This window comes from Thermobia domestica, chromosome 9, assembly GCF_964235325.1.
Source record: "Thermobia domestica chromosome 9, izTheDome1.hap1.1, whole genome shotgun sequence".
NCBI classification, from domain to species: Eukaryota; Metazoa; Arthropoda; class Insecta; order Zygentoma; family Lepismatidae; genus Thermobia; species Thermobia domestica.
The window spans coordinates 161,525,017-161,542,165 of NC_137462.1; the positions used below are offsets into that span (position 1 = coordinate 161,525,017).

The 17,149-nt window shown below is 36.1% G+C and overlaps 1 protein-coding gene across 1 annotated transcript in view; it reads right to left on the reverse strand.

Moving 5' to 3' along the window:
- Positions 1–202: 202 nt before the first annotated feature.
- LOC145695153 (cilia- and flagella-associated protein 61-like) overlaps positions 203–17,149 on the reverse strand; it is a 244,774-nt gene continuing 227,827 nt past the window's right edge. The window contains exons 24-25 of the mRNA XM_081772095.1: positions 17,079–17,144; positions 203–465 (exon numbers count right to left, since the gene is read on the reverse strand). Of these exons, the coding sequence (XP_081628221.1) occupies positions 277–465; positions 17,079–17,144 (255 nt within the window). The 3' untranslated portion in view covers positions 203–276. The remainder of the gene's footprint in view (positions 466–17,078; positions 17,145–17,149) is intronic.

A 17,149-nucleotide genomic window follows, 5' to 3' on the forward strand; every position in this document is an offset into this window, starting at 1 on the left:
GTTATCTTTATGCCATTGATTAATTACAATTACAAATAATTTTCTACTGCAAATTTGCATACTATTGGTAAGCTAAAATAAATGAAAGTACTTTATGCTATTTTGATGTTATTTTATATAAATAGGTTGCAAAAGTATTATAGGAAACATATTTCTTCTGAGTTATTTATGCTGCACTAATTTCTTAACTAGTTGATTTATAACAAATATTTCAGAATTCAGATATCAATCGACGTGGAATATTATTTTTACATCAATCGAACTTCGTGTGTCCATTTACAGATTCACATGCAAAGGACTTTTCTCGTAATCTTCAAGTATTTCTTTGATGTTGAGAGGTTGAGCATACATTGGTAGATGTTCGTAGTTGTCCTCAAGAAATTTTATAAATCTTCTCTCGATCTTGGCCAAAACATTTGTTTCTCTGATTCGGTTTTCATTTATTTCTTCATCATCTGGTCCAAACTAAGAGAGAAAAAGATATAATTCAATATAGTGCAATGTTGAATTTAGTTACAGTAGATATTGCATATAAATTTAAAAAAAAGAAAGTTTGAGCGCCTCCCGCATCATTTTTATAGTATTTTGTAAGTAATTGCGTGACTGGTTAGAGTTCTTAATGGTAAGTAGGTAGGTTAAATACGTAGTTGCTACGCTGTGTAGTGCAGGAGAGTGCACTGGAGAGCGGAGGCGGAAGGGAGCAAGCTGGCCAACTGGCATAGCATGTTTCTTGATCCACATCAAAGCTCTGTACACTCGAAGGTAACACAAGAATTTTATTTAATGAAATAGGAAATTTTGTAAATTGATCTCTGACTCTTGCAACCTCTGAAGCCTCTTTTAATCGGAGCAGACATTTTCATTTTAACAATTTTTGTGTTCGTAACCTGAACGAAAGCTTAACGCCACTTTATGAAACTTTGATGTGAAACAACAATTTTATCTTTCGGGCGGATGTACCGGGAGGCGGCGACCTGTGATATGAAAGTGGCTCCTGTGCGGTATGTCGGCATACGCTTTGACATGGAAGCAATTCCTTTGCCGTGCATAGGTTCACATTTTGTGCTGGACACTGGTATTTTTATAAACAACGAATTTAAATAAAAGACATATTTTTTTCGTCAGTACTTTTTGCGATCTCGTATAAAATGGTTACTAATTTTTGTTGTCGACGATTAGTTTTTTTTTCATCGATATGGAAAGCGTAAAGTTGATAGTGAAAATAAGAAGTTCTTGACTGAGTGGACTGAACAATATTGTTTTACGCTGCTGGATAGGCATGGAGCTGTTCCAGTTTGCCTCATATGCAATAAAACTGACCCCTTTGTTAAAAGAGACAATTTCAAACGACACTGCGAAACAACCCCATGAACAATTGTCCGCCGCACATCGTCGGGCCGATCGCTACTATGGCGGTATATAAGCGGATTTCGAGCGAGAACGAGGCGTTACATCGAGTCGGTTGAGTAACTGCAACCACTGGCGGACCGATAACGGTTTTCTCGGAGTAACCGCAAACGCGGTACTGCGACGGATGTAGCCTTCGGACCATAAACTGATCGTGGCAGTTTTTCGTGCTTATGATCGTGTGGCGGGAACGGAACGACTTCGCATTACCCACAATTCTTCATTCTTCGCATGGTGGACGTCATTTGTTCTGGTTTTCATATGAACAGAAGAGAACTTGCTAACGTCTGCTGACCTAGGATATAAAAGCAACAGGTGGCAGCATTGTACTCATATAACTATTGTCAGACAGTTCGTTGGCTTACAAAACTATTTTCGTGATCGGTTACAGCAGAACAAGTACGTTATTTGTTACTTCGCAAAAATGTCAAATATACTGCCTAAAGCTTTGTTCATTGCAAATAATCACCTCCGAAATTACAATTCTCACTGACAATTATGAGATACTTCAGATATGCTTGGAAGGTATTGTCTTTACAGCCCACCCATCCCCGGATGGGAATGGAATTCTTGACCCCAAAAAATGGTGTTACATCTTTGTATTTTAACCATGTATTGGTATAAAGGTTTCAGCGTTTAAGTGCCAATATGTTGTTGCCAAAATTGAGAGTAGATGATTAAAGGTGGCATGAAGAGAAATGTTTGGGAGCAATCCGCCGTGGTTTGCGGTAGATCCGATTACGTCTTGCACATGGGGAAATACGTGAGGGGGATTTCAGCGGCTGGGTATCGGCTGAAATTAATGTAATCGAGCAGGTGGCGCGGCGACGACGTCCGCCATTCGCACGTCGATGGGCCTACGGCGGCCCTCTAGCGGAATTAATTCCTCATTTATGGGAATGCTGTTTTCCTCTGGGTAGTCAAGGAAAAACCTAGGTATATCTAGCTTCTTATATAAATATATACAGCCTTATGCAGAGTCTTTTTGACGTTAGCATAATACTAAAGGTCTGCTACTGCAGGAAACATATGTTAGTCGAACTCTTTAGTATGGCACTAATCAAGCGTCAGAACGACTCTGCATAAGGCCCATAGTCTGTAACAAAATAACTGCACCACTTAGCGCAAGAAATATTGCGTTTTTAATGATTCACAATAAATAATACTGTTCATATTAAACATTACATCTACCCGAGATCTTGGTTGATATGCATGTTAATAGCTTACAAACTAATTGTTCACATAATGCCATAATTTATGTCTACTGTATATGGTACAAATAGTCTCGGTATGTTGCTTTTGAATAAAGTAATACTATTGCCATATTGCAAAATATGACATTACAATAATGATTATTATGAGCAAAACTCATCTGTACAAATGAAAGACCTACTGAATATTAAGATAAACAAAAAAGTTCATTTTCCTATAATGTCTCTCAGAACATCATATCCCATCCCTTAGCCACCTTCAGTGCTGCCAACCTGTGACATGCTGTATACCAATGCTTGGCACACATCAACCGGTATTTCCTAGTACCGTACGGCAACAATGGCTTAAATGAGAACTATCCTGGTCTTAAAGGTGTTTCCCTGAAGCCGACGGGACATGAGATGCCACAAATGCTCAATAGGGTTCATATCAGGGGAGCTCGGTGGCCACCACAACCGGTTAATGCCCATCTCATTACTCCAGGAATTAACTACTCGTGCTCTGTGACAGGGAGCTTTATCGTCTTGGAAGATGTAGTCGTCTAAATTTTCCATTAGTAGTTGGCAATAAACTTCTATAGTATTGTGGTGTATTGTTCGTCAGAAGCGGTTACAGTTCAAATTTCAAGTCTGCGCACACCTCTCGAGGTGAAACAACCCAACACCATAACATTTGCACTCAATTTTTGTGTTGCCAAAACGCAATCACTCTTTAGTTCCTCACCCTTCCTCATCCAGAGATTGACACCGCTATCATTCCCAGGAAGCATAAGTTTCTTTCCGTCAGAAAATATTACGTGTTTTCATTGGTCAACATTTCAGGTACTGTACATATCACAAAAGTGTTTCCTTGCTTTACTGTACTCTTTCCGAAGATAAGGCCTTCTCCGTGGCCTATTCTTGGAAATTCATTATTTCTTCAGTGCCCTGGCAATGTTTATGAGGGACACTGACATCATCAGCATCAGAAACAGTTCGAGCAACTTTTCTTGTGATAGAAGAGCGATCGTTTAATGCTACAGCCTTTATTTTCCCTTAACACGCTGATTTATTTTTGGTTTTCTCCCACAATTTCTCCTCAAAGATGAAATGGCAAGGTTACTCTACTTCCTAACAACTCTTCCTACGTGGTGTGATCCACACGAACGTTTGCAACTATCTGCTTTTGCGAAAAACCAGCTGACTTTAGAGCAAGTATCATCCCTTGTTTGCGTGGTGACCTATCGCTTATTATTTTACCCATGAAATATACAAGTCACAGTTACTGCACAAACTTGCTACAATAATGCACAATATAACTCAGAAAACTCTTGGAAAACTATTTAATAACTGAATAAGTCTGAAACAACGATTTTCCACACAATTTCCACCTGTAAACAGACTATATCTAATTAATAGGCATCAGCCATTTTCACAAAGATATCAGAGCCACCTGTTGGGGAAAAGCAAAATTAAAGGTAGCGGTGAAAATAGTACAAAAAGCATCAAGTAGCACCAAGCAACAATTTGAGACTCGATTCGACATTGTAGGGTACATAATTACTTTGATATTAAAACATATTTCAATGTTTCTGTAAATTTCTTGAGTGGTGCAGTTATTTTGTTGCAGACTGTATACAGGGTGTTAATGAACTATACCGACAAACTGTAGGAGGTGATTCCTCACATCAAAATAAGAGAAAAAGTTTATATCGATCTGTGGGAAAAAGTGCATAGATTCAGAGCTAGGATTGTCCAAAATCGAAAAAAAAAAAAAAAGCCAAATTTCCAGAGGACCTACTTCGAATTGTAGGAGCTGTGGATCGTGGTCCTTATCAGCGTAAAGGCAGTCACGCATACACAATCCAAAAGTATGTATTTAATAGGTATATAGGCTATTCCCCACACGATGTAATTGTCAGATATGCTCTCAATAGAGTTTTCAGATATAGCCTGATTTCAAGGAGGGTCCAAAGTAGGCAGGCGGTAAGCCTTAACAACAATGGACACCCAATTCTTCGGAGGGAAGTCCGAAGTGTTAGGAACCGGCAGCTCCATGTATTTTCGTGTTACGTGGGCTGCGATGTATTTTGTAGGTATATTTCACGTTTTCTTCACTAACAAGCATGAAAGAAAATATCGCAGCATGCGTTTTACCGAGTACGAGGGAGCGTGCTGCTGACGACCTTTAACACTTCTGACATCCCGCCAAAGGATTCCGTGTTCATTGCTGTCAAGGCTTATTATTTGCCTACTTTGGACCAATCATAGTCAGAGGATATCTCAAAATTCGGTTGATGGCATGTCTGGGAATTTCACCCTGCAGGGAATACTCTGTGCACCCATTGAACATTAATGAAATATGCATTTTTGGATTGGGCTTGCGTGACTTCCTTTACGCTGCTAAGGACCACCATCCACAGTGTCTGGAATTAGAACTAGGTTCTCTTGAAATTTGACTTTTTCGCGATTTTGTACAGCCCTAGCTCTGAAACTATGCATTTTTGCCCGCAAGTTAATATGAACTTTTTCTCTTATTCTGATGTAAGGAATCGCCTATTGCAGTTTGTCGGTATAGTTCGTTAACACCCTGCATATATAAAGCACGACCTTACTAAATCGCTCTGTAAGCAAGCAACAAAAATCTGCAGAAGCAGCGTTACTTGTGTAGTGGACGCTTAATAAATCCAGAAGCCATTTTCATACTCTGAAGTAGTAGTAGTAGTAATAGTAGTAGTAAAAAAAATGTATGTTGGAAGTGGCCACAGCACTTCTTGAAGAGAAAAACGATGTTGTTGCCATAATTCAAGGCATTCCATTTTCGGCAAGAAACAATACAAGAAGATCCGAAATTTTGCTTGCTGAAATAAGAGTAGTTTGTTCGAACTTCTGAGAAGGTGCCTAGCTATGCCATAGCACTTGAACCATGTGACATTGTTGATGAAGAACAAATATCTACTTTCCGATGTTTGGATATTGAAAGTAAAGTATTTAGAGAAGAATTGCTAGCAATATTGCCATTTAAAGAAAAGACTCGCGGAGAAGATTTATTTAGGACTTTTGATGACTTCTTATGATAGTGGTATCTCTTTCAACTAACAGGGTCCCAGCGATGATTGGCAAAGAAAAAGGACTAGTAAGAGGAATCTAGGATAGGAATGCTGGGCTACTATCTTATCAGTGCAGGTTCACCAGGCAGCCCTTTATGGAAAACTTAGTGCCATTCTGAACGAAGTAATAAACAGCTTGATCAAGTTGATTAATTTTATGAGGTCTCGTTTTGCTCTTCAGTACAGACAGTTCAAAGAGTGTCTATCTGAGTGTGATTCGGCGCACTCTTTCTTACTCCAATACAATTTTTGTTGGCTAAGGTCAAGTGATTGAATATTTTTGGCAAATAAAAGAAGTTACCTCCTTCTTAGACAATTTGGATACACAAGAAGCAAGGAAGCATCTGGTGCTCCTAGCAAACGAACGTACTGTAGTATGCTAGCTGTAACTTTCCTGAAAGACATTCTGAAACATTTAAATGCACTCAACGCCGAGCTACAAGGAAATGGGAAATTAATATGTTACCTGATATAAAGTGTATCTCTTCCCGTCGCAAGCTGCATATCTTTGAAAAAGACATTGCAATTCAAGAATTTATTCACTTTCCAACAACTCTTGAATATAAAAATAATTCTGAAATAGACATTGCAGTATTTTCAAATTTTATGTCTGATCTTAGGAAGGCATTTGTAGCAAGATTTCAAGACTAGATAGAAAAATTGTGACAATTGTTAAAATCGTTTTTTGAATTTTCTCCAGCGGCAGAATGGACAGATGTGGCTGCAAAGTTGTTTCGACTTTCAAAGCTAGCACTGTCCTTTACTCCAAATACAGATAATAGGCTTGCAGAAAGACATTTCCCTCCAAACTGCATGCCAGGAGCGTCATTTCAGATTTTGCTTGGGGGGCAAGACCCCTTGATTTAAGGAAAATTTATCGTTTTTTACTGATTTACCATTATTCTTTTGATAAAGTCTATATAAATCTCAAACTCAAGGGGACAATTGCCCCTTCCTGCCCAACCCTAAATGACGCCCCTGCTGCATGCACCGAAGAATTTTGTAATAATCATGTCCGAGAAAAGAATTGAAATTGCAAAAAATTAGCCATTTTCCTGACCATTACGTTTGGCTCCACATATATCTGTGAAACTTCATTTTCAAAAATGATTTTTTTGAAGAACCAATATTACTCAAGATTTACGGCCGCCCACCTTGAAAACACTTCGCATACAGTGCTCTCCGCGTAAATTTAACTAAAAAAAACTAGCACAAGACCGCAATGTAATTTCTCCCATTGATTTTTGAATCTATTGTGTTTCACATTATTTTGTGAGTAATTTTTTTTTTTAAAAAAATAGTAAGGAATATGAGTTTTTTTTGGATCTTGATAAAAATTTTCAAAAGTATTTTGACTCCACCTAAAATTACTTGCCGACCTTTGCTATAGGAAAATATAATTTCATATAGTAAAAAGACTGTATTGTATCGATGTTAACGATTAATGAGATAAATAATGATACGAAAATGAAGATAGTGAAATAAAAAAAAAATGGATAATGAGAATTTTCGGCGTTTCTTATATAAAAGAGGTTATGAAATAAATGATTTTGACATTCCACACACAATGGTGATGATAAATGTTCATCTACAATGATCTATCCTATTACAGATTTAATGTTTCTTGCCAGTTTTGAAGATATCAGTTTATCCTAATATTTAACGTTGAGTTGTTTATTGAGTTGCATTATTATTAATTGTTTGGGATTGTACAGTAGGTATTTTGTTACTTAATGTTACAGACATGTTTTTGAAGTTATCTTTATTTTGTGTGACACCAGATTGTTTTCTGTGGCAATTGAATCTGTTGAAAAATACCAATATGACTGAATTTAATATAATCTTTAAGAAAAATTATAAGCTATCAACGGTCGAACACTTTAGAAAAAGGAAACAAAGACTAATTTTTAAAATACTTATTCCCCAATTAAATTTCAAATTGATGTCAACATAATTAAGATAGTAAGGAAAGGTAAAGTTAAATATTAAGATTTTATTAAAATATACGTAATAGAATCCACGAAATCCAGTTTTAAAAAAACAAAGTTCGATTACATAATTTTTGTTCAGAAAGTAAGCCTAATGAGTATCATGTGTAACTAAGGAGCCATTAGTTCTCAAAATCATGCCATATTAATTAACCGTTACACTTGAAATCTGAAATCTTATGCAAAATTTATGGCTGTTTATGAAGTGCGTATCAAAAGTACGTGCATTTTGATATAGGACCAAAACGCGTGATAGCATTCTAGTGGAATTGCAGAGGATTGAACTTTAGACTTCAAGGTACAACCAGGGGCGGATAGGCATCATCAGGAGGGCGCGGGGGCTTTTTCCCACAACGGCTACTAACATCTCAATGTCACAAATCAAGTTACATAGTTTTCTTTCTGCTGTAAGTCAACAGTATTAACAATTAACAATTAAATTCTTATATTCTTTCATCAGTATATTGTTCTGAATTGTTCAAAGTATCATATGAAGTTCAAGGAGTATGTATACTATGAAAATATATTACAAAATTAGCAGATGTTTTAGTGTACTACTTTTTGATGCTGCAATGTCTACCATTTTTTTCATTCAAAACATTCCTTAAATCTTTTTCAATAGACATCAACATAAATGTTTCCAAATGTTCCTGAGACATGGTAACCTTACTGCTTAACCTATTTTTAATGTAATTATTTCAGTTTTGAAAAACTTCTTTCACATGTTACCTGAGTTGCGGGAAAGTCAACAGAAATTTATATGCTAGTAGCAAACCTGGATAATCATTACTGTACAAATAACTGTGTAATGTAAAAAGCAGCACATTGAACAATTTTTGCAACACGTTTTGCACTCGCCTTTCTTCTGAAGAAATGTGTTTTCTTGTAATTCTGAATCACTTGTGCCATCAGCACAATCAATCGTTTCTCCTCCATTGTACTCGTCATCAAGACTGACTTTCAAGAACTCCACTTAATTGAAAAGTCCAAGAGAAGACTTATACTGTTTGTAGACGATCCAAGAAAGCTTGAACAAGACTCTTGTTCAAGACCATTCAAGACTATTTGATGAAAAAAACGTCAGCACTGACGTCATTTTTCTCTTGAATTCAATAGTTTCGTTCAAGAAATTTCGTTTCGGTCCCGTTCTAAACAATCCAATTCAAGAGCATTCAATAGCCACTCAGCGCTCGAGTTTGAGTGCAGGAAAATACAAAACAAGTATGATGGCGTCCTGGGACTTAGCTGCAGTTGAATAAATATCTTTGCGTTACTCTTTTCCATAATTATCTGATATTCCAAGTGTGTATTATAATAAACAAATCTAATATTTGCGCCGGAAGAAATTGTTAGTATTTTTCGTTTATAATATTTACGACTTATATAGTTATAATGCTTGCATGTCTATAACTTTTGTTAAATTTTAGGCAATGAGAAGTATAAGTATTAATTTGAGAATTTAATACACAAGAATACCGGGTCTAGATTAAGAAAGAAGAGTCCATTAAATAATATATACAGAAATAATATGTACAGAAAGTTAAATAATGAATTACGAAGAGAAACAGACAGAGCGAGGGAAGAGTTTTACAAAAGAAAATGCGAGGACATAGAAGAATTAGAAAGAGCTGGGAAATATGAGAAAATGTACAAGGAGGTGAAATCTATGGAATTTCGGAGGAAACAAGGGGTTATTATGATAGCAGTAGAAAATAAAAATGGGAAGGTAGTCAGCGAGAGAAATGAGGTCATAGGAAGGTGGAAAGAATACGTTGAAGACTTATATGAGAGTAGGGATAGACCATGTAGCCTAAATGTTGAAGGAGAAAATGAAGTAGACGAGGATGATAAAGGATTTAGTATTCTTCGGGATGAGTTTGAAAAGGCTATATCCGAGATTAGGAATGGAAAGGCAACCGGAATAGATAGCATACCAATCGAATTCATTAAAAATATAGGAGACAAGGGAAAGAGAGAATTGTTCCGACTATGTAATGAAATATATGAAACAGGAGAATGGCCAAAAGACTTTCTGAAAACGATCATGATACCGATGGCTAAGAAATCGAACCCAAAGAGATGTGAGGACTATAGAACTATTAGTCTCATATCTCATGCAGCTAAAATTCTGCTCCGAATACTGAACAGAAGGTTATATGAAAGAACAAATAAAGATGTTGAAGAGGAACAGTTCGGGTTCAGAAGAGGCAAGGGCACAAGAGATGCAATTGGATTATTAAGGGCGATCGGTGAAAGATTTATAGAAAAAGGGAAAGAGGTGTATGTTGTATTTATTGATCTAGAAAAGGCTTTTGACCGCGTGAATTGGGAATTATTGTTGGGAGTTCTAAGGAAGATAGGGTTGGAATGGAAAGATAGAAGACTCATAAGAAACTTATACATGAACCAACAAGTAAGTGTGAGGATAGGGGACGAAATGACGGAAGACAGTGCAATTGGCAGGGGAGTTCGACAAGGATGCTGCCTCTCGCCAACACTATTTAATGTCTATCTAGAAGATATAGTGAAAAAGAGCCTACATGATGATGATGGTATTTCGGTAGGAGGTAGAATGATTAGATGCATAAGATTTGCAGACGATATGGCGCTTCTTGCAGAATCTGAAAAGAAAATCAATAAAATGTTAGAAAAAATGAGAAAGGGCTTTGAAGAATATGGGATGAAAATAAATGTTAGAAAGACAAAAGCCATGGTGATTGGAACGAAGGGGTCTGTGTCAAATATAAAAATAGGAGGGGAGAAAATAGAACAAGTGAATAGTTTTCGATACCTGGGTAGTATTCTTAGTAATGACATGAAGTGCGAACGTGAAATAAAAGCAAGGATAGGAATGGCGAAAGAAGCCTTTAGTAGGAAGAAAAGTCTGTTTTGTGGGACCTTGAATTAAGAGTTGAGAAAAAGACTCATAAAATGCTTCGTGTGGAGTGTTGTACTGTATGGGGCGGAAACGTGGACATTACGTAAAGGTGACGAAAATCGACTGGAAGCCTTCGAAATGTGGGTGTGGAGAAGAATGGAAAGAATTAGTTGGGTCGAGCGGAAAACGAATGAGAGAGTGTTAGAAATGGTGGGTGAGAAAAGAACACTTTTAGATAGTATTAGGAAGAGGAAGAGAAACTGGTTGGGACATTGCCTAAGAAGAGATTGTATCATGAGGGACGTCCTAGAAGGTATGGTGGCGGGAAAGAGAGGGAGGGGGCGAAGAAGACTACAATTAATGGATGATATTAAAACAGAAAGATCATACGCGAAGACAAAGAGGTTAGCGGAGGACCGTGGAGCATGGAAGCTTCTCAGCTGCGGCAAGTGACCTGCCAATAAAGGCAGAATACCTATGATGATGATGATGATGATATATATATATATATATATATATATATATATATATATATATATATATATATATATAACTGACTTTTCTTGATTTAATAACACATTTTGTACTGTTATTAATCTGAAAATATCAAATAATTGCGTACAGATTTGTAATATGCTCGCAAACTGAAGTATCCTGGAAATGATTACATGTTATCCTACTGTAATCTAATTATTTTATCACGAAATCCACACGTAGTATTTGAGAAGTTATTTATTAAGGTAGAGGTTGCTTTCACGCGTGCAGATTAATTTTACTAGTGCTTTCCCGTAAGGTACAAATGTGTATCCTAACATATACTACATACAAGACTGCAATAATAATAATAAATAAATAAAATCGAGATGCTATTTAACAGTGTCGGGGCAGAAGCATTGAAGGGGGTCCACGGAAGAGTAGTCCGTACGGAGCAGGCGCGTCATCGACGGAGGTTATAGTACAAGAATAAGAATCATGTATAAATTAGAATAGTGCAACAAACCCTTGACATCGTATTCACTCATTTGAACTGAACTATAGCTCTTGTAATGATTTGATACTGGTAACATTAAACTTCTAAATATAAAATACTGGTTTCCTACATTATACAGGCATGTTTCGACAATGGGAATTATTACGGTATCTCAGATAATTCTCCTTCATACACACTCACACATTTTAACAGTAAAATTATTATTTGTTTGACGGGTTATTCTTAACCAGTACCAAAACAGGGATAGATTTGTGAAGAAAGTCTGATGCTGACATGGGCGGTAAGTCCTGTAGTTGAAAAATATTATCATTGCTTCGTTTGGTTTTCTGTGATTTCAGCCTTAAAGCATAAATAACATAAAATGGCAGTCATTGCCTCGTGATACACACAATTTTAGGAAACTTCGATTTTTCTTTTTGAGTGTGGTTCTGTAATCAGCACGCCATTTGAAGAATCAGATTTTTTTTTTAAAAAAAAAAAAGTTTAGTATAGGGAACGATTTTATACCTATCGAAAGCCGTGTCTGGATATTTTTTTACTTGGTTGAAGTTTCTAGGATCCAAACAATCCGTAAAATATCTTACTTCTTGAACTTAAAGAATACTCGAAATTACCATATTCAGTATTGTGTCGAATACTTGGATGCAGTACCTGGCCATTGGATCAGAAGCAGCTTCATCTTCACATTCATAGGGAAACATTCTTTTCCACCTCCGACTGCGAGTTGCCGACAGGTTAGTAGAAACAAAGAAACCATGTTCTAATTCTTCAAATCTGTTATTGGCTCATTCTGCAAATCTTAACGCTGCATTCTTAACAGATTCAAAATCAGCTCTCTGCTCTTTCAGTTAGGACAGAGTAGCCTGACCATTCGATACGATTACAATACACCAGCTCTCTTGTGTTTGGGGATAGTTTGACAGAGGGGTCGTCAGTTGAAATATTCTCAGAGACACTTGTGCTGTCAGAGTTGTTTAGAACTTGAGAAGTTCTTTTATATATTTTTTCAATTCACACTAGCTTCTGGTTTGATATTTTCTCTAGAAGCAATTTGCTTCATTGTTATGGTCAATTCTATGTTCAAAGCACTTTTTGCGTTCAACTTTCTGCAAAGCAGAGGGTTTTCCATAATCTTGTTTCTGCAATAACTCTAAGAACTCCTTTGTCGACACTTGATCTTCCAAATGTCTATTCGCAGATAATAGTCACGCATAAATATCGCAGTCATTCAGCAAAACAAACAATGACACAGGACTGATAAAAGTTTTTGTCAGATCACACATATGACAAGATTGAGTATCGCGTTACACGACACGTATAACTGATTGTAAGTATTTTAAAAAATCCGAATATTGTCCTTGCATGTTACTTGCGCCACCGGTTGAATTGCCAATACACTTAATAATATCAAGGTTCAACTTGTGCAGAATTTCCAGCAGTAAACAGCAAAGATAGGTACAGACCTGTGATGGATATGCATTTTACAATGGCAACAATTCTTTCTTTAACAACAGTTTTAACAATATACTGTAAAACAACATAACACTGGTCTTTTTAGTAGCATCTAATAGAACAGAAAACATTCCAGCCGAAAGATTTCTTTCGAAATATCTTTTCTGGTAAGTGTGTTGATAGCACCCAAAACATATGCACCATATTTTTTGAAAGTTATGTGACCACCATCTTACTTACTTCCTCGTAAATGACTCAGTATATACTCTTCTCGATGACCTTCTTAAATTATTTTTAAGCGGAAGGTCAAATTTGCTCAGCAAAAGAATAATACCCGAAAAGTTTCCATGAACTGTAGGTGTGTCTTCCAATCTATAGGCTGCTTCATTTCCTTTTCCTCTGTAAGTGAGCCCTCATTTACCAATGAGTTTCAGCACCTCGAGAACTCGATGCATTACCTGCCTGTTCTTCTCAGCCTGATACTGCTTTTGTTTTAGCTGTCCATGAAGAAGTAGTCTTTTTTATCACTATGTCCTCTTTATATATATATATATATATATATATATATATATATATATATATATATATATATATATAAGCATCCACGCTGGTCTGATGTATTTTGGAAGACTCGCATTCTCTTACTCGCTGATAAGCGTGTTTAGTGTTACGTTCGTCACGTACAGAATCTTTAAGAAACGTGTTTGTTCAATCTGCAGAATAAACTGTGCACACGCTGCAAGAAAACGCATTTTGAGCAGGACAATATGACAGCCAAGCCCTGTTGGTGCCATGTGCTCGTTTATAAGCAAACTCAGGATTAAATGATATGCTTTATTTTGGTTGATAGGATGGAACTCAAAAACTTGAGGATACCATCCTCTTGTGGACGTATGAAAGAGTTCGTTGCTCTGTTCCCCGCTGCATCACGCTTTTCAATGTTTTCACTGACTTTGGAATCGGCATCAATAGAACTGGAGCTTTTCTTTTCATTTTCTTCTTTGATAGCAACAATTGTAGCTGATATTGGAAGCGCACTAATTTCAAGACTCATGCAAGTGGAATCTTATTGTTCATTTTCCACTCTGACAGTGACACTCGAAACTGATGTGGTGGAAGAACTACTTTCAGTATTTTCGAAACTAGAGTTTTCCTGTTCATTTTCCACTCTGACAGTAGCATTCGTAGCACATGAGATAGGATCGATAACCTCAATACTGTATTCAGTCTGTTGCCAGTCAGGAGTTGATAGTCTTGCAGGTCAAGAGGCATTAAATAGGTATATGATTTATTTGTAGGCATCCGTATCTGCATCTAATAGCTTTGCCTTCTTACCACGACACCGCATTGATTTTTACGATTTAAAGTTTAATCCATTCAGTGCTAAATCTTCTTTTATGTGTTGCTTCTTGGGGGCGATTCGTTGCTAAAGTTCGAATCAATCTCGGCTTGGATTTTTATCCATTTGAGAGAAAGTATTGTTTCTTTTCGCTACAGCTAATCAGTCTTTTCGTATTTTTCGCTGTCGTTCACAGTTAAAGTAACTGACTATTCTTATTCTTTCTACGAATGATGGATCTTCTCTTTGGCTTCATGTCAAACATGCACACGTAATGAAAAGACGCTGTCGATAATAATAATAATAATAATAATAATAATAATAATAATAATAATAATAATAATAATAATAATAATAATAATAATATCAAATATTAGTAGCTAACTCGTGTGTGTATTTCGACAATATAATTTTATATTATTATGTGGAAATAAGTAAGGCTGGCTGGCGCCCCCCCCCACTAATTTTTTTCGATGAGCCTTATGGGTCCACAGTGTCCAACGTTGGTCTCATCTCACTATCACCTCCTGTTCTCTCGATATAAGTTATCGACATTTTGCCTAAAGAGGGCTCTGCCGTGGCTCCATGACTACCCATGACAATGACTCTTCGTTCATTTTGCATTGAAATCGCTTATTTTTCTGATTACTATGAGTGCATACTGTCCAACGTTGCTCCCATCACTCTACAATTTCCCGTTCTCTCGATATAAATTGCTAATATTTTGTTTGTAAGGGAGATATGGCGTTACAATTATTACGTTTGAAGAAGAATTGAGGAAGATATTGCCTTGCCACAAACAACACCTATTATTATTATTATTATTATTATTATTATTATTATTATTATTATTATTAATAATAATAATAATAATAATAATAATAATAATAATAATAATAATGATAATAATATTTTACTTACCACTAATGTTGCCTACCTTTATTTGCAATGCAATGTGTTACTAAAAAGCAAATCAAATAGCACTCCTCGCCATTCACGCTCCCGAACTTGAAATACATGATTTACAGTTCTCTGTGTTAGGGGAAAGCACATTTATTATATTATTCTTTTAAATAACACGTTTCACAAGTTACTTCACTTTCAATGTGTAATTTCATATCATCACTAACAATCATCTTGTTCCGATACGAAAATAACTCCCTCCTGCAAAAAAAAAAAAAAAGCCTGATCGTAGCGAAAGGGCGTGAACCTTCTTTATGCGATTAATCGGGTCCAATATTTCAATAAGTCCCTGCACACAAATATCTCAGTAAAAGAGGAAAAGTTATTCAAACTTTCTGAATACCTATTTATGGGCGAAATTTGGTTCCCTTAGAAGTTTTTAAGAGTTTGAAAGGCCGCCATTTTGAACATTTTCATCTGTTTATTCTTGTTAACGAATTCATCAAGATATTTCAACAATTAATGTTTGTGCCAAGTTCCGTCTCAATCCGCTGAAAATTAGGGTGGTTGTGGCATTCACAAATAGCGTTATATATACAGATAGATAGATAAATAGACACACAGAGGGAGAGAGAAAAGGTGTTTTGCTCCCTGCTCGCACCTGTGGTGTAAGCATGCTGAGGTGTAAAGCATGTAGAAATTGTATTTTTAATAACCATGAGAATGGATTCGAACACTCCACTTCCATGTTTTTCTTTTTACTTTTTGCAGCTACTTCGGAACGTTCAATTTTTATTCTTTACTAATTGCAAATTGCGTTTACATTCAAAATATGAGGAATTTTGGTGGCATTTGTTCGGATATTCTTCTCTTTCAAAATTAAGAAGAGAATAAAAGCAATACGCAAAGACAAAAAGTATTATCAGTACTAAACATTACCAATAATAATTGCTACGAAAGACTAAATACGACCTCTTTTACAATCTCTCATGAGCTGTATGTATTATTAACAAAATTTTTAAAAACGTCCTTGACGTGGATTCGAACTCGCGTCCTTTTCATTTGTAAGCCAGCACCTTAACCACTACACCAAGATCATGGTGTGGTGAACGTTTAGTTGTCGGCGTATTTGTTGTAATTGTTTTATGTTTCCACTTCGACAATTTTTACTCTTTTTTCTAAGTTTAACAGCTGTTTCTGGCTTTCTCTTTCGGTGTCGTCCTTTATTTACACTATGCACTATTCGTATTCACAGCTTGTGCTCCTCTGCAATGTCTTATTCAGATTAAACTTTTCTTTTTGCCCCTCAGTAAACATTTGATTGATTTAATTCTCATACTCTCCACGGATGGAGCGCAGGAATGCCAGACTCGAAAAATAGGTGTACATTTACTTTCCTGACAGATAATACGTTAGTTTTCAAGTTCACAGATCGCAGAAATTGCGTTTCTATAAAACAAATGAACTATTAGCAAATCGTTCTAATTTTGGCATACCCACAAACAATTCTTATGAAATTTGACAAAATCATTTGGGTTGTTTTGAGGTTAAAATTTACATTCAACTACGAATTCCTTGCTTTAAATTTAGGCGCCACCTAAATGAGTTTTCTCACAGACGCTTATGAATGAGTTTTAACAAAGACGAGACATAACTACCATGCCGATATTTCATTTACTTTTATTTGCGTACAGCAAATATTGATTTTTTAAAACAATTTTGATGTATGTAATATCATATAAGAATGTAAAATGGAATCAATAAAAACTACTAATGAATAATGAAAGAAACTGACTCAAATATACCGAAGGAATACTTACCTTCTTACTTTTGGTAGCTTCAATTGCTTGCTTTAATTCGGTAAGCAGAGATAGCCCACTTTCAGTCTGAA